We start from the raw sequence: 21,461 nt of genomic DNA on the forward strand, positions 1-21,461 counted from the left end.
GGTTCCCGCCCGCAGGGGGGTTAACCCGCCGGCAGTGGGGGGGTATCCGGCAGCGCAGGGGTTAACCCGCCGGCGGCGGGGGGGGGGTTCCGGCAGCGGGGGGGTTAACCCGCCGGCAGTGGGGGGTATCCGGCAGCGCAGGGGTTAACCCGCCGTCGGCGGCGGGGGGGTTCCGGCAGCGCAGGGGTTAACCCGCCGGCGGGGCCGCTCTGTGGCTGCGGCTCCTTCCCTGGGTCGTTCAGTCGCTCGGAGCCGGCGCCTCTGGACACCGCCCGGACCCGCTGCTGCCCCAGGATTGACCCGCGGAGGGCGAGGGGCTGGGCTGGCACCAGGGGCCCCATGGCACCCGGCAGACACGGCCCAGCGGGGGGCTACGGACCCTGCACGCTGCCCCCCGCCCCCCGGTGACCCTCTGTCCCGGGAGCACTGCACGGTGAGATCACGATGGGGGAGCTCACATGTGGGGCTGGGGGTGCCCAGGTGTGGGGCACAGGGTGGGGCGCTGGTGTGTGGGGCTGGGGGTGCCCAGGCATGGGGCACAGGGTGGGGCGCTGGTGTGTGGGGCTGGGGGTGCCCAGACATGGGGCACAGGATGGGGTGCTGGTGTGTGGCTGGGGGTGCCCAGGCGGGGTCCCAGAGTGGGGTGCTGGTGTGTGGGGCTGGGGCTGCCCAGATGTGGGGCACAGGGTGAGGCAGCATGTGAGACTGGGGGTGTGCAGGCATGGGGCACAGGGTGGGGCGCTGGTGTGTGGGGCTGGGGCTGCCCAGGCATGGGACACAGGGTGGGGTGCTGGCATGTGAGACTGGGAGTGCACAGGTGTGGGGTGCTGGTGGGTGGGTCTGGGGGTGCCCAGGTGTGGGGCACATGGTGGGATGCTGGTGTGTGAGACACTCCCCACCAGGGTACCCCCTGCCCCTCATGATACCCCCATGCTCTCATCTGCTCTCTCATGCCTCCCCCCACCCCATCAGTCCATCTCCCCTGGGGCCACTATCCTTCTGGGCTCCAGAACAGGACAGGGTGGGGGTGGGGCTGGTCCAGGTGTCCCCTTCTGGGCTCTGGGGGTCGCCCCATGGCTCAGTCCTCTGCCAGGTTAACCCCTCCCAGGACCTGTCGGATGCTAAAGTCTAGGAGTCAGGTTTGGGGCAGCATCACCCCCTGCTGGTCAGGTGACCCCGATGCCTGGGCCACTTCTCCCTGGAAGTGAGGGGCACTGGCAGTGATGGGGGAGCCCGGAGCTGGGCTGGCAGGGGGCTGCGGGTCGGCAGTGCGGGGCACTGGCAGAGATGGCGGGGGGGAGCCCAGGGCTGGGGGAGCAGGGGCTGTGGGTCAGGAGTGCAGGGGCTGTGGGTCAGGAGTGAGGGGCACTGGCAGTGATGAGGGGGGAGCCGAGGGCTGGAGGTGCAGGGGCTGTGGGTCAGGAGTGAGGGGCTCTGGCAGTGATGAGGGGGAGCCGAGGGCTGGGGGAGCAGGGGCTGTGGGTCAGGAGTGAGGGGCACTGGCAGTGATGAGGGGGAGCCGAGGGCTGGGGGAGCAGCGGCTGTGGGTTGGAAGTGAGGGGCACTGGCAGTGATGAGGGGGAGCCGAGGGCTGGGGGAGCAGGGGCTGTGGGTCGGAAGTGAGGGGCTCTGGCAGTGATGAGGGGGAGCCGAGGGCTGGGGGTGCAGGGGCTGTGGGTCAGGAGTGAGGGGCACTGGCAGTGATGAGGGGGAGTTGAGGGCTGGGGGAGCAGGGGCTGTGGGTCGGAAGTGAGGGGCACTGGCAGTGATGAGGGGGAGCCGAGGGCTGGGGGTGCAGGGGCTGTGGGTCGGAAGTGAGGGGCACTGGCAGTGATGAGGGGAGCCGAGGGCTGGGGGAGCAGGGGCTGTGGGTCGGAAGTGAGGGGCTCTGGCAGTGATGAGGGGGAGCCAAGGGCTGGGGGAGCAGGGGCTGGGGGTCGGAAGTGAGGGGCTCTGGCAGTGATGAGGGGGAGCCAAGGGCTGGGGGAGCAGGGGCTGTGGGTTGGAAGTGAGGGGCTCTGGCAGTGATGAGGGGGAGCCGAGCGCTGGGGTAGCAGGGGCTGCGGGTCGGAAGTGAGGGGCACTGGCAGTGATGAGGGGGAGCCGAGGGCTGGGGAGCAGGGGCTGTGGGTCAGGAGTGAGGGGCACTGGCAGTGATGAGGGGGAGCCGAGGGCTGGGGGTGCAGGGGCTGTGGGTCGGAAGTGAGGGGCTCTGGCAGTGATGAGGGGGAGCCGAGGGCTGGGGGTGCAGGGGCTGTGGGTCAGGAGTGAGGGGCACTGGCAGTGATGAGGGGGAGCCGAGGGCTGGGGGAGCAGGGGCTGTGGGTCGGAAGTGAGGGGCTCTGGCAGTGATGAGGGGGAGCCGAGGGCTGGGGGTGCAGGGGCTGTGGGTCAGGAGTGAGGGGCACTGGCAGTGATGAGGGGGAGTTGAGGGCTGGGGGAGCAGGGGCTGTGGGTCGGAAGTGAGGGGCACTGGCAGTGATGAGGGGGAGCCGAGGGCTGGGGGTGCAGGGGCTGTGGGTCGGAAGTGAGGGGCACTGGCAGTGATGAGGGGGAGTCGAGGGCTGGGGGAGCAGGGGCTGTGGGTCGGAAGTGAGGGGCTCTGGCAGTGATGAGGGGGAGCCGAGGGCTGGGGGAGCAGGGGCTGGGGGTCGGAAGTGAGGGGCTCTGGCAGTGATGAGGGGGAGCCAAGGGCTGGGGGAGCAGGGGCTGTGGGTCGGAAGTGAGGGGCTCTGGCAGTGATGAGGGGGAGCCGAGCGCTGGGGTAGCAGGGGCTGCGGGTCGGAAGTGAGGGGCACTGGCAGTGATGAGGGGGAGCCGAGGGCTGGGGGAGCAGGGGCTGTGGGTCAGGAGTGAGGGGCACTGGCAGTGATGAGGGGGAGCCGAGGGCTGGGGGTGCAGGGGCTGTGGGTCGGAAGTGAGGGGCTCTGGCAGTGATGAGGGGGAGCCGAGGGCTGGGGGTGCAGGGGCTGTGGGTCAGGAGTGAGGGGCACTGGCAGTGATGAGGGGGAGCTGAGGGCTGGGGGAGCAGGGGCTGTGGGTCGGAAGTGAGGGGCACTGGCAGTGATGAGGGGGAGCCGAGGGCTGGGGGTGCAGGGGCTGTGGGTCGGAAGTGAGGGGCACTGGCAGTGATGAGGGGGAGCCGAGGGCTGGGGGAGCAGGGGCTGTGGGTCGGAAGTGAGGGGCACTGGCAGTGATGAGGGGGAGCCGAGGGCTGGGGGAGCAGGGGCTGTGGGTCGGAAGTGAGGGGCACTGGCAGTGATGAGGGGGAGCCGAGGGCTGGGGGAGCAGGGGCTGTGGGTCAGAAGTGAGGGGCACTGGCAGTGATGAGGGGGAGCCTGAGGGCTGGGGGAGCAGGGGCTGTGGGTCAGGAAGTGAGGGGCACTGGCAGTGATGAGGGGGAGCTGAGGGCTGGGGGAGCAGGGGCTGTGGGTCGGAAGTGAGGGGCACTGGCAGTGATGAGGGGGAGCCGAGGGCTGGGGGTGCAGGGGCTGTGGGTCAGGAGTGAGGGGCACTGGCAGTGATGAGGGGGAGCTGAGGGCTGGGGGAGCAGGGGCTGTGGGTCGGAAGTGAGGGGCACTGGCAGTGATGAGGGGGAGCCGAGGGCTGGGGGTGCAGGGGCTGTGGGTCAGGAGTGAGGGGCACTGGCAGTGATGGGGGGGAGCCCAGGGCTGGGGGAGCAGGGGCTGTGGGTCGGCAGTGTGGGGCACTGGCAGTGATGAGGGGGAGCCGAGGGCTGGGGGTGCAGGGGCTGTGGGTCGGATGTGAGGGGCACTGGCAGTGATGAGGGGGAGCCGAGGGCTGGGGGAGCAGGGGCTGTGGGTCGGAAGTGAGGGGCTCTGGCAGTGATGGGGTGGGAACTGTCTCATCCCATGTAGCTGATCTGAGTTCGGGTGGAGCCGTTCCGAAGAGCGGGAGGGGAGGGGTTGGGGGGCAGCCAGCAGGTGGCGTTGGGGTCTCACTGGGGGAGGTCACAGGCTGTAAGGCCGGGCGGGGAGGACCAATGGCACCGCGTGAGAGAGCTGCCCCCTGCAGAGGGAGCGCCCAGCGCTGGGTGTCCAGGATCCCACACCCCAGATCTCGCCAGCGGGCGCTGGCCTGAGGCGCCGCAGGGAAACGAGCCTGGGTTTTGTGTTGAGCCCCAGATAGGGAACAACGCTGGATCTGGCCCGCATGCCATGACAAATGACCAGCTCTGCCAGGGCCTGGCACCGGAGTCCTGGCGCCGAAACCCTGATGTGTGGGGCCCGGAGTTCTCCCTGTGGGGTTCTCTGGAGCTCACCCAATGCCGGTGGCCATGCCACACTGTAACGCTGGCACTCAGAGCAGGCGTCAGTGGCTGGGCTCCCTCTGGCACTGGCCTGGCCCCCCCTCCGGGTATTAGCCTGGAGCGAGGGGGGTTGGGTGCGGACAGGGCAGGAGCCTGAGGACGTGGGTTGTAACTTGATTCAGCTCCACAGGGGAGACAAGGGGCCGGGAGGGGTGCCCGGGGCAGGAACCAAGGAGGCACCGACAGCCTCTGGTGCATGTGCCAGGCCCCAAGGGCAGCGTAGCCTGTGGGCAGTGATGCTGGCGGACGGTGTCACAGCACGAAGCAGTGCAGGAGCCCAGCACCCCCCACACGGAGACCTGGGCTGGGGCTTCCAGCATGTGGCCAAAGCCAGGTCGCCTTGGACACTGGAAATAAACAGTGAATTTGGGAGCTCACCCCAGAGCTGGGCGCAGATGGTGCCGGACCAATGACTGGGGTAAATCGGAGCTAGGCTGCTTTCACCTGGGGCTTGAGGGGCATGAGGGCATGGCGGATGCTGAAGAAATCTGCCCCCAAATATGGGTACAAAGTGAGAGAAAACGTGGCCATTCCCAGGCTGCTCTTGGCTTAGCCCCACAGCTGAGTTTAGCATTGGGGGGGGGGCCTGGCCAGGTTTGGGGTGGGGGGTCCCGCTGAGGGTCGGGGGATGTCGTCCAGGGCTGCAGGTGGGACGGGCGGGTGCCATGTCTGTGTGACAGGCCAGAGAGGAGACTTTGGAGGGGCAGTCGAGGGGGGTGCCTGGGCTTGAGCTGCTAGTTCTCTGTGCACCAGGGGCCCCAGCAGAGATGGGCCCTTCCTGGCAGGGGATGAGAGTAGCCCAAACTCGGCCCTCAGGAGGGCAGGAGCTGTGATGGCTGTATCCAGCCCTGTGGAGGGGCGAAGGGCATAGAGGCTGGCAGGGCATGACCCCTCGCTTTAGGCCCCAGACCCTCTGGGGAGGGGCCCTGCCCTATTTCCCAGGCCCCAGGCCAGCTCTGCAGCCCACAGGAATCCTGGCGCCAGATCCCACCCATCCAGCCGCACTTTCAGTATGTTCCCAGCAGGGAGGAGTATCAGGATTATTGAGGGAAACTGAGGCACCAAGCCACGGGGCAGGGGCTGGCCCCAGCACACAGAGCCAGGGACACGGCTGGGAACAGGACCCAGGAGGGACTCTGGCTGGGAGGGGACCCTGGGCTAAGGCCTCACTGCCAGGGCTCCCCTCCCCTACAGCGCAGACCCCAAGGCTTGTCTCCACCGACACTGGTGCCAGGGGGCAGTGACCCAGCACCTTGGGGGATTGGGAGAAGCTAGCTGCCCCCAACCCCCACCTCAGGCTCTGACCCCCAGCCCCTGCAGGGAGCTCTGCCAGTCCCCCCCTCTTCCCACCCAGCCTCTGGGCTCTGACCCCCAGCCCCTTCAGGGAGATCTGCCAGCCTCCCTCCCACCCAGCCTCTGGGCTCTGACCTCCAGCTCCTGCAGGGAGCTCTGGCAGCCCCCAACCCCTCAGCCTCTGGGCTCTGACGCCCAGCCCCTTCACAGAGCTCTGCCAGCCCCCCTCCCACCCATCCTCTGGGCTCTGACCCCCAGCCCCTGGAGGGAGCTCTGCCAGCCCCTCCCCACAGCTTCAGCCCCTGGTCTCTGACCCCTCACCCCCCCATACAGGGAGCTCTGCCAGCCTGCCCAAGACCCAGCCCCTGGGCGCTGCCTGTCCGGTGGCTGTTCAGAGGCAGCACCCGTAGCCCCCACTTCTCCCCATAATCCCGATGCCAGGGGCCGGTCAGAGAAGCGGTTGGTCGCCCAAGGGGCTGGGATAACAGCTGGGCGCAGGACCTGGGCTGTTGGGGTCTGTCGGGAGCCTGGCTGGTCTGGGCCCTTTATCCCCATTGCAGGGCATGGTCAGTGCTGACCCACGGGGGGGCCGTGTCTCCCCCTCCCCCCCACAGCACAACTGCCCGCGGTGACGTCGCCGGAGACACACTCATTTGCCAGCTTGTTCCCAATAGCTCTGAACCGGCTGCCCTGAGCCAGCTGCCCCCTGGGGACTATTAACCCCTATCGTGCCAGCCGCGGCTGAGCGGCCAGGGCTCGGAGCCCACGCATTGGCAGCGCCCTGGGCGGGGGCTGGAATCCCCCCAAGGGGGCTGTCCTGTCCCTGGCCAGGGCCCTGCTGCCAGCCCCACGGCTCCCCCTCCCGGTGGGCAGGGGAGGGGCCAGGGCGCTCCTGGGGCACAGGGCCAGGTTGGCGGCAAAGACTGGGAAGCTAGCCCGCAATTCCCAGCTTCGCTCTCAACAGCAGTGGGGTGCAGGTGATTTTGCACAGGCCCCAGGGCATTATGGGATAGCTGTAGGGAGCGGCATAGGCCCCAGGGCATTGTGGGATAGCTGTGGGGAGCGGCATGGGCCCCAGAGCATTGTAGGCTACTAGTGGGGAGCGGCACAGGCCCCAGGGCATTGTGGGATAGCTGTGGGGAGCGGCATGGGCCCCAGAGCATTGTAGGCTACTAGTGGGGAGCGGCATAGGCCCCAGGGCATTGTGGGATAGCTGCAGGATGTGGCAAGGGCCCCAGAGCATTGTGGGGTGTGGCACAGGCCCCAGGACACTGTGGGAGAGCAGTGGGGAGCGGCATGGGCCACAGGGCATTGTGGGATAGCAGTGGGGAGCAGCCTTGGTCCCCCAGCATTGTGGGATAGCTGTGGAAGGACCACTAGAGTCAGTCCTAAAGCACCCCCAATGCCAGTCTCCCTGGCTCCCCACACACACACACACACCCAGCAGAGCTGGGGCAGGGCTGAGAGCCGAGGCTAGCTCTGTGGGCTGCCCATTGGGCTCAGACTGGCGCGCCGAGACCCTTGCATGGTTACAGCAGGGCAGCGGTTGGCCCATGGCAATGAGGCCCATCATGCGGGCAGTGCCCAGCCCTGCTGCCCTCTGCCTGGAGCAGAGCTGGGTGGGTCAGCTGGGATGCCAGAGGACTGCGGGTCGGGATTGAGGGGCACCCATGGGGGGAGGAGTCACAGCAGTTGGGGCTGATCTGCCCACCCCTGTCTCTTGCCTCTCAGCTTCCAGAAAGTGATTCCTGAGTGTCCCCTGTGATGGCCTCATGCAGGGACTAGGGTACTGGGGCTCCCCCAAGCCAGCTCCTGCCCCGCTCCCCACAGCGCCCCCTGCTGGGAGAGGCTGGGGCTGGCATAGCCAGGAGTGCCCCCGCAGCCAGGTCCTACCCCACTCCCCACAGCGCCCCCTGCTGGGAGAGGCTGGGACTGGAGTAGCCAGGAGCTCCCTCGCCGCCAGGTCCTGCCCCGCTCCTCACAGCGCCCCCTGCTGGAAGAGGCCAGGCCTGGCATAGCTGTGAGCTCCCCTGCCCAGACTCCCAAGGACAGGCTGGTGCGGCTCTGTCCTGGTGCGTGCCTGCCGGGGCCCAGCTGGGCTGCAGCGCGAGGCCCTGGCACATCCGGCTGCACAGACGGGCGAGCAGGTTATAAATAGCCCCGCACTGGGGTAATCGAATTGGGCTGTGAGCACAGGCTGCCAGAAGTGCACCAGCTGGGGGGCTGGTCCCGTCTGGGGGGACACTTTAACCCTTTCACACCTGGGGCTGCTTGCATGCTGAGAGGAGAGGGGGGCAGGACCCCAGTCCTCACCGCCAGAGGACAGGAAGGGGGCTCAGGTGCTGGGGATGCCAGCGGAGGCCTAGTTCAGGCCCGTGGTGGGTGACAAGGTGGGTCTGATTGGCTGGTAAGATTGGGGGTGGCTGTGGTGGAGATGAGGGGGCTAGGGAGGGGATGGCGGTGGGGGGGATATGAGGCTGGGGAGGGAGCTGGGAGGGTGAGTTGGCGTGGGGAGGAGGTGGCTGGGGGGAGATATGGGGCTGAGAAGGTGGGTTGGCATGAGGAGGTGGCTGTCGGGGGGCATGAGGGGCTGTGGGGGAGAAGAGGGGCTGGGGAGGGGATTGGTAAGATGGGTTGGCATGGGAGGGATGGCTGTTGGGGGCATGAGGGGCTGGGGAGGGGGCTGGGAGGGTGAGTTGGCATGAGGAGAAGGTAGCTGGGGAGATGAGGGGCTGGGGGGTGATTAGGGGCTGGGTAGGAGGTTGGGAAGGTGGATTAGCATGGGGAGGGGGTGGTTGTGGGGGCAGGAGGCTGTGGAGGGGGCTGGGAAGGTGGGTTGGCATGGGGAGGGGGGGCTGTTGTGGGGAGATGAAGGGGCTGGGGAGGGAGGTGGCGGGCGCTTCCTGGGCAGGGAGCGTCTCTCCCTCGGGCCCATCTGCGTGGGCAGCAGGTGGGCAGCGAGGGCTGGACTGGGCTAATGTCATTGCAGCTGGTAATGGGCAGACAGGGAGAGGAAGGGGGGCTGGGGCTGGACACGCTGCCTCCCTCTGGGCCCCCACCCTCAGGGCACTGAGACCTACCGGGGATGGCATTGGGGCCCCGCTGGGTGGGGCGGGGTGGGGACAGGAGCCCCCAACCCTGGTGATGCCCCCCAGGATCTCACCCAAGCTCTCTGTGTGTGTGTGACAAGCAGCGTCCCTCGTCCTCTCATCACCCTGCCTCCCTCGGGACCTTGTGGCCCCACTGACAGGCCAGATGGCAGGACCCTCTGGGTGAGCCCATGGGACAGGGGCCCTCCGTTCTGCCCCCCCACATACACTTTGGGCTCTGGGACGCTGCACTCGGGACAGGGTAATATTCGCTCTGCTCAATGGTTCTGGCACAAATACCAGTGGGGCTGCAGTTTGGGACTGAGGGGCACCAGCTGTGTTGGGGGGAGCCCAGGGCTGGGCCCACAAGGGGCTGCGGGTTGGGAGTGAGGGGCACCGGCTGAGTTGTGGGGAGCCCAGGGCTGGGCCCGCAGGGGGCTGCGGGTTGGGAGTGAGGGGCACCGGCTGAGTTGTGGGGAGCCCAGGGCTGGGCCCGCAGGGGGCTGCGGGTTGGGAATGAGGGGCACCGGCTGAGTTGTGGGGAGCCCAGGGCTGGGCCGGGGGCTGCGGGTTGGGAATGAGGGGCACCGGCTGAGTTGTGGGGAGCCCAGGGCTGGGCCCGCAGGGGGCTGCGGGTTGGGAGTGAGGGGCGTCGTAGAGTCGCACTGGCCCAGCCACAGCTCCCGGCTGAGCCGTTGTGCCCCAGTGACCTGCTCCTGGGTTCATCCGAAGGAAAGGGCCCCCGAAAGTTGGGGGGAGGTCCCTGGGCCCGGCTCCAGGGCCTGGCACCAGGCCCTCTCTTGCCATGCCAATGTGCTGCCTGCTGGATCTCATGGAAGGGTGGGGTGATGGGGCCCAACATGCCGTGTGATGGGGAGGGGCCCGCGGTCACCATGATATGGCCCCAGGTGTTGGGTGGGCCCAGCCCCCCTTGCCCAGCCCCTCGCCGCTCGCCGGCTGGTTACACAGTAACAAGGCTCTGCCACAGCATCCCTAACACATCACAGCTCCGGCCTCACCCGGCACAGCTCAGGACTTGCTGGGAGCCGGGACTCCTGGGTTCTAGCCTGAGCTCTGAGTGGGCAGTGGGGTGTAGTGGTCAGAGCAGGGGGGCTGGGAGCCAGGACTTTTCAGTGCTGCCCCCAGTTCTGCGAAGAGAGTGGGGTGTAGTGGGTATTGCTCAGGGCTGGGAGCCAGGACTCCTGGGTTCCATTCCAGTGGCTCCGAACGACTCCCCATCGAGTTTGGTTAAGTCCCTTCCACTCTCTGTGCTCCAGCCCCGCTGGGCTGGGCAGAGTCCATCCAAGCGAGCCACTGGAGGGACAAATTCCTGGGCTGCTCTGCGTGGGACGGGCCTGGGCTAGTGCTTTAGCGAGAGCAATGGGGCAGGTGGTCCCCAACTGGAGAGCAGGCCTGGGGGTGGGGGGGGGCAGGTGCTGGCTCGTCCTGGGAGCCCAGAGTCCACACTCGGGCAACTTCCTGGCTAGCCCAGTCCAGGGCTGCCAGTTCCCGGCTTCCTCTGGGTGAACTGGGAATAGGCAGGGCCAGCCAGGGCTCCCCTCAGTGCCCTCCAGGACTCAGCCACCCGCCTGCTACCATCAGCGGTGAAGGGGGGGATCAGGCAGCTGGGGGGTGGGGGGATGTTGGGGGTGGGGAGCATCAGCAGTGTGTGTGGGGGGTGTTGTATAGTGGGGTGGAGGGACGGGTCTGTCTAGGGAGGAAGCAGAAAAGTGGCCAGTTTCCTCCCAATGCTGGAAAGTCTCAAAATCTCCAAGAAACGTGGCAATGGAGGGAGAACCAGAATTCTGGCAGTAGCAGCTAAATTACTCCCTCCCTCAAAGCTCTAGATAAGGGCACAGCCAGCCCAGAGCCCCCAGCCCTGTGCCTGCCCCACTGGCCAGGTCGCTGGTACATGTTGGCCCCAGCTCAACCCAAGGGCACCCCCTGCCCTTGCCCCAGGTAATATTGCCAGGGATCTCAGGAAACCAGCTAGTTCAACCCCCTGCTCAAAGCAGGACCAACCCTAACCCCAACTAAATCCCCCAATGGCCCCTCAAGAATTGAGCCCACAACCCTGGGTTTAGCAGGCCAATACCACTGGGCTATCCCTGCCCTGCCACCATGCCCAGGTGGGGGCATCAGGACCCAGGCATCCTAGCCCGAAGATGGGGCCCCTCCTCAGAAATGGGTCAGGGCTCCCCATCTCCTCCAGTCAACCCAGAGCCAAGCCATGGGCCTCACTGGCCCTACAGACAATTCATCCCTCGGGAGCTGTCTGCCTGGGGCAGGCCAGGTGCATTGTGGGCCATTCCCTCATCCCCTTGTGTGGGGGCAGGCCAGGTGCATTGTGGTATATTCCCTCAAGTGGGGGCAGGCCAGGTGCATTGTGGGATATTCCCTTCATTGCCCCCAGCCCTCCCAAGGGGCCATTCCTGGAGCCCTCCAGATCTGGATATCCACTTTCTATCCCCAGACCCTGTCTGGGGATCGGATGTGGATACAAACATATTCACATTCGTGCTGGGCTCTAGCTATTCCCGCCCATGGCGGCCTGGTCCCATGCAAAGCACCTGATTTCCATACGCGCCTCGGCCCCAGCCCGAGAGGGACTGGGAGCGGGTCCCAGTCCCAGCCGTGGCAGAGGACAGGGACCGTGGGTTGGGGCCCCACTCCGGCCAGTGGTTGAGAGTTGAAGTATTTTCCTTGGTTTCGGTAAAAATCCAGTGTTTTTATTGGGATCCAACCAGCAGCTTTGCTGGGGCCAATCAGCAGGTATCTTTAGAGATCCCCCCAACCCAGTGGGGCTCCCCTCTCCTCCCAGAGCTGGGAATAGACCCCAGAAGTCCAGACTCCCAGACCCCCCTGCTCTAACCACTCACTTTAACCCCCTTGCTTGCTTTACGCTGCGGGAGTTTGGGAGCCACAACTCCTGGGTTCTATCCCAGCTCCGTCACCCACTCACTTTATGCGGATCCCTTCCTGCCAATCAGTGCCTCGGTTTCCCTGTCTGTGATGTGGGGAGAAGGATGCTGCCCCCGCTACCTGAATTTGGGTGCTTTAAGATACCTGCTGGAGGGACCCAGCCTGGCCAAGACCCCAGCCCACCCTCCTGCAGGGCCCCAAACCATGGCAGCAAAGGCTCCGCAACCCGGCCCCACAGCTCAGCCCCACAGCCATTAACCAGGATCAAAGGCACAGGGTGTGTGAGGATGGCACTATCTAATCGGGTATGAATTGCAATGCAAATAAATTGCCCATTGCCAGGGAACGGGGCCCAGCCTCAGTTGGCACAGAGAGGGGGGCAGGGACAGATGGAGCCACCCCCTCCCCTCACCCTGGTGCTGCTGACCGCTGACTCCTCCCCAGTCTTCGCCCCCTGGTCACTCCGTGCTATGGGGAGGGGAATTTCTCACTCCCAGCCAAGCCAGCTCCATTGGCTTGTGCCCCATCCAGCACAGATGCCCCAGGACATGAACTCTCTGTCCTTAGCCCCAGTCAGAGGAGCCAGGTCATGCCACTAATTTTAATTCTACCAACCCGGGGGTGGGGGCTACAACCTAGCACCGAGGAGCTGCCAGCCGGCAGCAGTAGTGGGCTGTTACTCATCCTAGGGAGCTGTCCTCAGCCAGTGGGGCTGGCCCAGGGCTGCCGGGCCCTCGGAGAGAAGCAAGGGCAGAACCTGTCAGGGCTGTTGTTGAGATGGGGATGGGGGGGTGTGGGGCTCTGGCAGGATCGGGCCCAGCACTGGCGCTCTGTGGCCAGGGGGACCTGTTGGGGCTGCGCTGGGCCCTGGCATCTTGTCTCTCAGCTGCTGGCTCTGTTGCCTTTGTCCTTTGGCGCCCGGCAGGGGAGTTCCAGGGCCAGGCCAGGGGGATTAGGGGATTAGGGGCCTGGAAAGGCTGCGCTCACCTGCCTGTGGCTGCTGGTCCAGCCAGCGCCATTGGACACCTGGTGCTTGGCCTCAGCCAGCCCCGGCCTCCTGGCCCCTGGCCATCACCCCCCAGTCCCTGCCCCCAGCCATCACCCTCCAGCCAGTCCCCAGCCCCTGCCCCCAGCCTCCAGCCAGCCCCGGCCTCCTGGCCCCTGGCCATCACCCCCCAGACCCCAGACTCTTTGCCTCCAGCCACCACTCTCCAGCCAGCCCCCAGTCCCTGCCCCCAGCTATCACCCTCCACCCAGCCCCCAGCCCCTGCCCCCAGCCTCCAGCCAGCCCCGGCCTCCTGGCCCCTGCCCCCAGCCCCCAGCCAGCCCCGGCCTCCTGGCACCTGGCCATCACCCCCCAGACCCCAGACTCTTTGCCTCCAGCCACCACTCTCCAGCCAGCCCCCAGTCTCTGCCCCCAGCCATCACCCTCCACCCAGCCCCCAGTCCCTGCCCCCAGCCTCCAGCCAGCCCCGGCCTCCTGGCCCCTGGCCATCACCCCCCAGGCCCCAGACTCTTGGCCTCCAGCCACCTCCCTCCAGCCAGTCCCCAGCCATCACCCTCCAGCCTCCAGCCAGCCCCCAGCCCCTGCCTCCAGCCAGTCCTGGCCTCCTGGCACCCCAGCCATCAACCCCCCAGGCTCCAGCCATCACCCCCAGCCTCCAGCCATCCCCCCACCCTGGCCCCCTGGCTCCCAGCCTCCACCCACCATTCCCAGCCCCCACCTCCCCACTTCCAGCCAACTCTGGCCCTGGCCTCCTGGCCCCCATCAACACCCCCTGCCTGCAGCCATCACCCCCCACCTCCCTGGCCCATTCCCCAGCCTGAAGCCCCTCCCTCTGCCAGCTCCCATCACTTGCCCCTCCTGATGCCTGGCCTCCAGCCTCCCCTCCTCCCCCGCTGGCTTCCATACATCGCCCAGCTCAGCTCCCAGCCATTGCCCCTGGCCCCACCCCTGGGTGAGAGTCACTTCCCCTCCATTAACTCCTCCTGCCTTGATTCTGAACAGATCAGGGGCAGGGAGGTGCGAGCCGAAGCCTCCTAGCAGAGCTCTTGCAGCCTTAACTCTGTCCTGGGCACCATCCCCAGCTGACCTTAACTTTGCCCATCCCACTCCACCCTTAACTCTGCCCCCGGCAGCGGGCACCTTCCTCAACTGACCTTAACTGCCCCTTCTCCCCTCTCCATCCCACCCTTAATGCTGTCCCCTTCACTCCCCTCCCTCTCACCCCTTGACTCTGCCCCTTCACGCCCCGCCCCCCGACTCTGCCCCAGCACTGGCCCGTCGGTCGGATACCCTGTAGTGACATGGCTCCTGGTTTCTGGCTGGCGCTGCTGCCTCGCAGGGTGCCTTCACCCAAGGCGCAGTCAGGGGGTGCTGAAGCAGGGTGGGGGGTGTCAGGGTGCCCGGGGCGTGACAGGGCCCCGGGGAGGCAGGAAGCTGTGCAGAGGGCAGCCCTGCACTGCGCGTGGCTAATCCCTGCTAAAGTCACTCGTGCCCATGGCCCGTGGTTCCTGTTTTCCTCCAGCTGCCACACAAACTGCACCTGATCGCCTCCGTGACTTCCCCCTGGGGGCAGGGAGAGCCAGGCTGGGGGGAGGAGGGGGGAGAAGCTGGCTGCTAGAGGGGGAGGGCTGGCTGGGGGGGAAGCTGGGTTGTCAGGTGAGAGGTGGTGCTGGCTTGGGGGCAGGGGGATCTGGCAGGGGGGGAGTCACCCTGGGGGTCTGTCTGGAAGGTGGCTAGGGTGCTCTGGCTGTAGGCAGGCTGGGGGGTGGGAGGCTGGCTAAGAGTTTGGGGGGGGGATAGGGAGGTTGACAGGGGCGAGGGGTTCTGGTGAGTGGCAGGGGGCTGGCTGGGGGGTTGGTGGGGCAGAGAGGGATCTGGGGGCAGAGGAGGGCTGGCTGGAGGCAAACTATGAAGGTGGGGGGATCAGGCTGATGGGGGCAGGAGCATCTGGCTGAGGATTTAGAGGGGTATGGTGCAGGTCAGGGGGTCTGGGGTTTAGAGAGTATGGCAGGGCCAGAGATGGGGCTGGCTGGGGAGGCAGGGGATCAGACTGGGGATTTAGGAAGGGGCTGGCTGGGGCCTGGCAGAGCAGGGAGGCTGGCTGGAGGTACAGGGGATCTGGCTGGGGGTTTAGGGGAGTCTGGTGGGGGGCAGGGGCAGCTGGCTCAGGGTTTAAGGGGGCAGAGGGGCCTGGCTGGGGGTTTAGGGTGGCTGGTGGGGCAGAGGGGGGCTTGCTGGGAGTTTAGGGGGGTTGCCTGTGGGGGTCAGTGGATCTGTCTGGGGGGTTTAGGGGGCTGGCATGGCAGAGGGGGGATGGCTGGGGGTTTAGGGGGTCTGATAGTGTGGAGGGGGCTGGCTGGGGGAGGTCAGGGGATCTGGCTGGGGCGTTAGGGGGTCTTGTAGGGCAGGGGGGCTGGCTGGGGGGGCAGAGGATCTAGCTGGGAGTTTTGGGGGCTCACAGGGCAGAGAGGGGGCTGGCTGGGGGGGTCAGGGTATCTGCCTGGGGGGTTAGGGGGTCTGGCAGGGGGGCCTGGCTGGCAGGGCAGGGGATATGGCTGGGAGTTTGGAGGGGCTCGTGGGGCACAGGGGGGATGGCTGGGGGGGTCAGGGGATCTAGCTGGGGGTTTAGGGGGTCTGGCAGGGGGGCCTGGCTGGGACTTTGAGGGAGGCTGGAGGGCAGAGGAGGGCTGGCTGGGGATTTAGGGGGGCTGGCTGGGGAGCAGGGGAGGTTGGCTGGTGGGTGAGGGTCTGGCTCGGATCCCTGGTGCCAGCCATGCTCTGGGATCCAGTGCAGTGATCAGGTCATTAGCCGCCAGGCCACCGAGGAGAAAGGCGGAGTGGGAAGGTGCCACAGCCAGCGGGAGCAGATGTTTGTGTTGTGCCCAACCCTGCCCCTCCATCCCACCCCAGCATGGACTTGCCATCACTTGCCCCAGTGCTCCCAGCTCTGCCCCACTTCACAGTGCCCTCCTCCCCTTCTGTGCCTCAGTTTCCCCTTCGTGGCTCACGGGACTCCACCAGCCCCCTCACAGCGACTGGCCTCTGGCCTGGCCCCGACCACAGCTGGGACACTAGTGCCATGTGGCAGCAGCACGTCCTGTGGGCCTGGTGAGCTGGTGCCGTGCTCGGCCTGTGGGTGGGTGCTCCCAGCGCAGCCATGGGGCTGGCGGCAGGATGGCCTCCCACCCTGGGAGCCAGGTCACGCTGACCCATGGGACCGGGCTGGGGAGGGGAGGGGCTGTCTGTGACTGGGCCGTGGGCCAAGGGGGCCAGTTGCAGCCTGAGCCTGGGACGTCGCTGCATTCCTGCCCCGGCCTGTTTGTGTGAATAAACCCAGCAGGCCTCGCGCCACGGATCTGCTTCCGAATGGAGAGCGGCTCCGAGGCTGGGGCACCGCAGTGCTAGGCAGGGCTTGGCTTTGTTATTGTAGGGTCTCTCAGGAGTGCTAGGCTCTGCACTGGTCTCTCGGGCGCGCTGGTCTGTAATTGTGGGTCTCCCACGAGCGCTGGGCTCTGCGCTGGTCTGTTATTGTAGGGTCTCCTATGAGCACTGGGCTCTGCGCTGGTCTGTTATTGTAGGGTCTCCTATGAGCACTGGGCTCTGCACTGGTCTGTTATTGTAGGGTCTCCTATGAGCACTGGGCTCTGCACTGGTCTGTTATTGTAGGGTCTCCTATGAGCACTGGGCTCTGCACTGGTCTGTTATTGTAGGGTCTCCCACGAGCGCCGGGCTCTGTGCTGGTCTGTTATTGTAGGGTCTCTCGGGAGCTCTGAACTCCCTGCTGGTCTGTTATTGTAGGGTCTCTCGGGAGCACTGGGCTCTGCACTGGTCTGTTATTGTAGGGTCTCTCAGGAGCACTGGCCTCTGCTCTGGTCTGGTCTTGTAGGGTCTCTCGGGAGTGCTGAGCTCCCTGCTGGTCTGTTATTGTAGGGTCTCTCGGGAGCACTGGGCTCTGCTCTGTTCTATTATTGTAGGGTCTCTAAGGAGCACTGGGCTCTGCTCTGGTCTGTTATTTTAGAGTCTCTCGGGAGCACTGGGCTCTGTGCTGGTCTGTTATTGTAGGGTCTCTCGGGAGCACTGGGCTCTGCTCTGTTCTATTATTGTAGGGTCTCTAAGGAGCACTGGGCTCTGTGCTGGTCTGTTATTTTAGGGTCTCGCAGGAGCACTGGGCTCTGCGCTGGTCTGTTATTTTAGGGTCTCTCGGGAGCTCTGAACTCCCTGCTGGTCTGTTATTGTAGGGTCTCGCAGGAGCACTGGGCTCTGTGCTGGTCTGTTATTGTAGGGTCTCTCGGGAGCACTGGGCTCTGTGCTGGTCTGTTATTGTAGGGTCTCTCGGGAGTGCTGAGCTCCCTGCTGGTCTGTTATTGTAGGGTCTCTCGGGAGCAATGGGCTCTGCTCTGGTCTGTTATTGTAGGGTCTCGCGGGAGCACTGGGCTCTGCGCTGGTCTGTTATTGTAGGGTCTCTTGGGAGCACTGGGCTCTGCGCTGGTCTGTTATTGTAGGGTCTCGCGGGAGCACTGGGCTCTGCGCTGGTCTGTTATTGTAGGGTCTCTCGGGAGCACTGGGCTCTGCGCTGGTCTGTTATTGTAGGGTCTCTTGGGACTGCTGGGCTCTGCACAGGTCTATTATTATAGGGTCTCTCAGGAGTGCTGGTCGCAGTGCTGGTCTGTTATTGCAGGGTCTTAAAGAGGCCCTGACCCTTTCTTGCCAGGAGAGGCTGAGCTCTGTTTCGTGTGTGGCTGTGGAGTAGCTGTGCCGGTGCAGTACAGGGGTCGACCCTGGGGGCTTCCTGTGGGATGGGGGTAGGGGCCTGCTCAGAGGCTCCCAGGGAGATTGGGGGGTGGATGGCGCGTGTGGGCGGGCAGTGACTGGTGCAGGGCACATACCCATTACCACGCAGAGTCACGAAGGGGGCTCAGGGTTGCCAGGGTGTGGGTGAGGCATTTCCCAGAGCAGGTGCAGGGTGAGCTCTCCCATGCGTGGGGGGCTGGTAGGGGTGGGGACCCTCAGGCATGGAGCATGGTGCAGCCTGACCCACACTCCCTCCTGTGGCTGGTCAGGGTCTGGATCTTGCTGGGGACAGCTGGTCAGGGGGCTATCGGAGGTCACTGGCAGGGGGTGGGGGGCTGGAGTAAGACCCTGTGAGGGGAGGATGTGGGCAGCTGGTGATGGGCAGGGGGTCCTGGGGGGCCTGGCTGGGGGCAGGGGGTCTGGGAAGCTGACTGGGGGGCCATGTGGGGGGCTGCAAGGGGAAGATGTGGGGGGCTGCAGACAGATCCCCTGGGGGACTTGGCAGGGAGTGCTGGGTGAGGGGCCATGGGGAGCTGGCTCAGGGGGCTGGGACACCCCCCTAACTTTCTCTTCTCCTTTCCCAGGAGCCGTGTCCCAGGCTCCCCCCGTGTGGCAGGTGGCTCCTCTGACCCCCTGGATCATCTCTGCTGGCCACACCTCTTGTGAGCACCCAAGGCTGCTTCTCTGGGGAGGGCGGATGGGGCTGGGGTGAGGGGGCCCCACGGCAGGGCCCAGCCTGGGACTATGGAGCCCCTGCCCCGGTGCCGCCCTTGCAGGACGATTCGCTTGGTCCTGTGGGAATTGCGCGCCCTGCTCTGAGTGGAGCTCCACCCCCCCACCCCCGTTGGACCCTCCACGCCGGGGACCCGCTGGCGCTGAGAATGTGCAACACCACCCTGGTCAGCTGCAACGTGGAGTCCAAGATTGACCACCTCTTCCCCCCTACGCTGTACATCATGGTCATCACCCTGGGGCTGCCCACCAATTGCATGGCCCTGTGGGCCGCCTACTTGCAGGTCCGGCAGCACAACGAGCTGGGTGTCTACCTGCTCAACCTGTCTGTGGCCGACCTGCTTTACATCGCCACCCTGCCCCTGTGGATCGACTACTTCCTGCACTACGACAACTGGATCCACGGGCAGGAGTCCTGCAAGCTCTTCGGCTTCATCTTCTACACCAATATCTACATCAGCATTGCCTTCCTGTGCTGCATCTCCGTGGACCGCTACCTGGCTGTGGCCCACCCACTGCGCTTCGTCAAGGTGCGCCGGATCAAGACGGCCGTGGCCGTGAGCGTCGTGGTTTGGGCCATCGAGATCGGGGCCAACTCAGCCCCGCTCTTCCACAACGAGCTCTTCCACGACCGCTACAACCACACCTTCTGCTTTGAGAAGTACCCCATGGAGGAGTGGGTGGCCTGGATGAACCTCTACCGGGTCTTCATTGGCTTCCTCTTCCCCTGGGTGCTCATGCTCTTCTCCTACCAGGGCATCCTGCGGGCCGTGCGTGGCAACGTCTCCACCGAGCAGCAGGAAAAAGCCAAGATCAAACGGCTGGCCCTCAGCCTCATCGCCATCCTCCTCTTCTGCTTCGCCCCCTACCACGTCATCCTGCTGTCCCGCAGCGCCGTCTACCTCAGCAAGCCTTGCGACTGCAGCTTCGAGGAGAAGGTCTTCGTGGCCTACCACAGCTCGCTGGCTTTCACCAGCCTCAACTGCGTGGCCGACCCCATCCTGTACTGCTTCGTCAACGAGGGGGCCCGCGGCGACGTGGCCAAGGCCCTGTCCACCCTGCTGCGCTTCCTCACCAGCTCCAAGCCCCAGGAGATGGCCACCGCCTCGCTCACCCTGGACACCCCGCTCTCCTCCAAGAAGAGCAGCTTCTGCCGGCTCCCCGCGCCCCCCCAGCCCCCGCCCCTGCCCCTGCCCCCTCTAGGCCCACCCGATGAGGAGCTGCAGATGAAGATCTTGACTTTCAACCCATGAGCTCTCCCTGTCAGCACCATGGCCCAGATGCAAACGAGATGTAAATACAGTATTGTTCTTAATGATGATAACGCAGGGGCCCAGCGTGGTACAGCCATGCCCAGTGAGGCCCCTGGGGGGCAGCGTGGGAGGGGACTGCCTGGCCTGACGGGGGCTGTGCCAGGACTGCCGGACACCTGGGTTCTGCAGCCATGTAAGAAAGGGGAAATGGCTGAAATACAGCTAGGTCCTGGGCAGGGCTGGCTAGCGGAGTGTCAGGGTAGACAGACAGACAGACAGGTGTGGGGGGTGGAGGGATGATACAGATGTTTGGAGATGGATGACTATGGGGACAGACAGATTGATAGAAGGGTGTATATAGGGATGGATGATGATGGGTGTATATGGCAATGGATGGAGGGGTGGCGGGGGCTGGAGGGATATGGATGGGGCTGGAGCAATGGATGGAGGGGTATGTATAGGGCTGGATTTACCCAGAGGCTATGAAGAAGGATGGGTGGACAGAGCCGTTGAATGGATGGAGGGTATGATAGGATGGATGGATGGATGGATGGAAGGTGTGATGGGATGGATGGATGGAGGGTGTGCCTGGGGATGGAGGGAGGATGTAACTGGAGATGGATGGAGGGAGGATGTAACTGGAGATGGATGGAGGGAGGGTGTGATGGGATGGATGGATGGATGGAGGGTGTGACTGGGGATAGATGGATGGAGGGTGTGACTGGGGATAGATGGATGGAGGTTGTGACAGGATGGATGGATGGATGGATGGATGGAGGGGGTGACTGGGGATGGGGATGGAGGGAGGGTATAATGGATGGAGGGTGTGACTGGAGATGGATGGATGGAGGTTGTGATGGGATGGATAGATGGAGGTTGTGACAGGATGGATGGATGGATGGATGGATGGATTGAGGGTGTGCCTGGGGATGGAGGGAGGGTGTAACTGGAGATGGATGGATGGAGGGTGTGATGGGATGGAGGGTGTGACTGGGGATGGATGGATGGATGGAGGTTGTGATGGGATGGATGGATGGAGAGGGTGACTGGGGATGGGGATGAATGGAGGTTGTGATGGGATGGATGGATGGAGATTGTGACAGGATGGATTCATGGATGGAGGGGTTGACTGGGGATGGAGGTTGTGACAGGATGGATGGATGGAGGCTGTGCCTGGGGATGGGGATGGAGGAAGGGTGTAACTGGAGATGGATGGATGGAGAGTGTGACTGGGGATGGATGGATGGAGGTTGTGATGGGATGGATGGATGGATGGAGGGTGTGACTGGGGATGGATGGATGGAGGGGGTGACTGGGGATGGATGGATGGAGTTTGTGACTGGATGGATGGATGGATGGATGGTGTGACTGGGGTGGAGGGTGTGACAGGATGGATGGATGGAGGGAGGGTGTGACTGGGGATGGAGGTTGTGACAGGATGGATGGATGGAGGTTGTGACGGGCTGGAGGGTGTAACTGGGGATGGGGAAGGATAGAGAGGCACTGTCCATATATCAGGACAAAGCTCCTGGCCTCTGCCCATTAATAACCGCATGTTCAGCCCCTCCCCTGCCCCCCTGCCCAGACTGGTATGGGATGGGGCAGTGCAGAGCAGAAGCATCTGGGCAGTGCCTGGCTCTGCTGCGGCTTTTCCTAGTGTTCCTGCCCAGCTGCGTCCCACCCTGAGCCGATATCTCCTACCCCAGCTATGGAGGTGGGCCCTGGGGCTGCCCGCCCGGCTGGTACAGGCAGCGCCCTCTGTGGCCAGTCACCCACACTGCTGCAAATCCCCACAGCGCACCTTTGCCCCAGCCAGGTGAGGACGCTGCTGCGCAGCAGGACGAGCTCCCAAACACGCACCGCAGGGAACCCAGCAAGGGTACCGCGCGCAGCCCAGCGATGCACGGACTCCCCACCGGGGCCAGGCTGTAGGACAGGGCTGCTGACGAGCCCAGAGACTACCCTGGCATGGCTGGACGCTGTCTTCAGTTACAGGAACTGGGTCCTGCTTCCCTGCTACCAAGGGGGCTCTTCAGTGAGTGGCA

At 65.1% G+C, this 21,461-nt stretch overlaps 1 protein-coding gene across 1 annotated transcript; it reads left to right on the forward strand.

The window, feature by feature from the left end:
* The first annotated feature begins 279 nt into the window (after positions 1 to 279).
* On the forward strand, positions 280 to 19,804 carry GPR4 (G protein-coupled receptor 4). The gene is made up of 2 exons (XM_030544597.1): positions 280 to 433; positions 18,016 to 19,804. The coding sequence occupies exon 2, from the start codon at positions 18,313 to 18,315 to the stop codon at positions 19,414 to 19,416; it is 1,104 nt and encodes a 367-aa protein (XP_030400457.1). The 5' UTR covers positions 280 to 433; positions 18,016 to 18,312; the 3' UTR covers positions 19,417 to 19,804.
* The last annotated feature ends 1,657 nt before the right edge of the window (positions 19,805 to 21,461 follow it).

Source organism: Gopherus evgoodei, unplaced genomic scaffold, assembly GCF_007399415.2.
Source record: "Gopherus evgoodei ecotype Sinaloan lineage unplaced genomic scaffold, rGopEvg1_v1.p scaffold_34_arrow_ctg1, whole genome shotgun sequence".
Lineage (NCBI taxonomy): Eukaryota > Metazoa > Chordata > Testudines > Testudinidae > Gopherus > Gopherus evgoodei.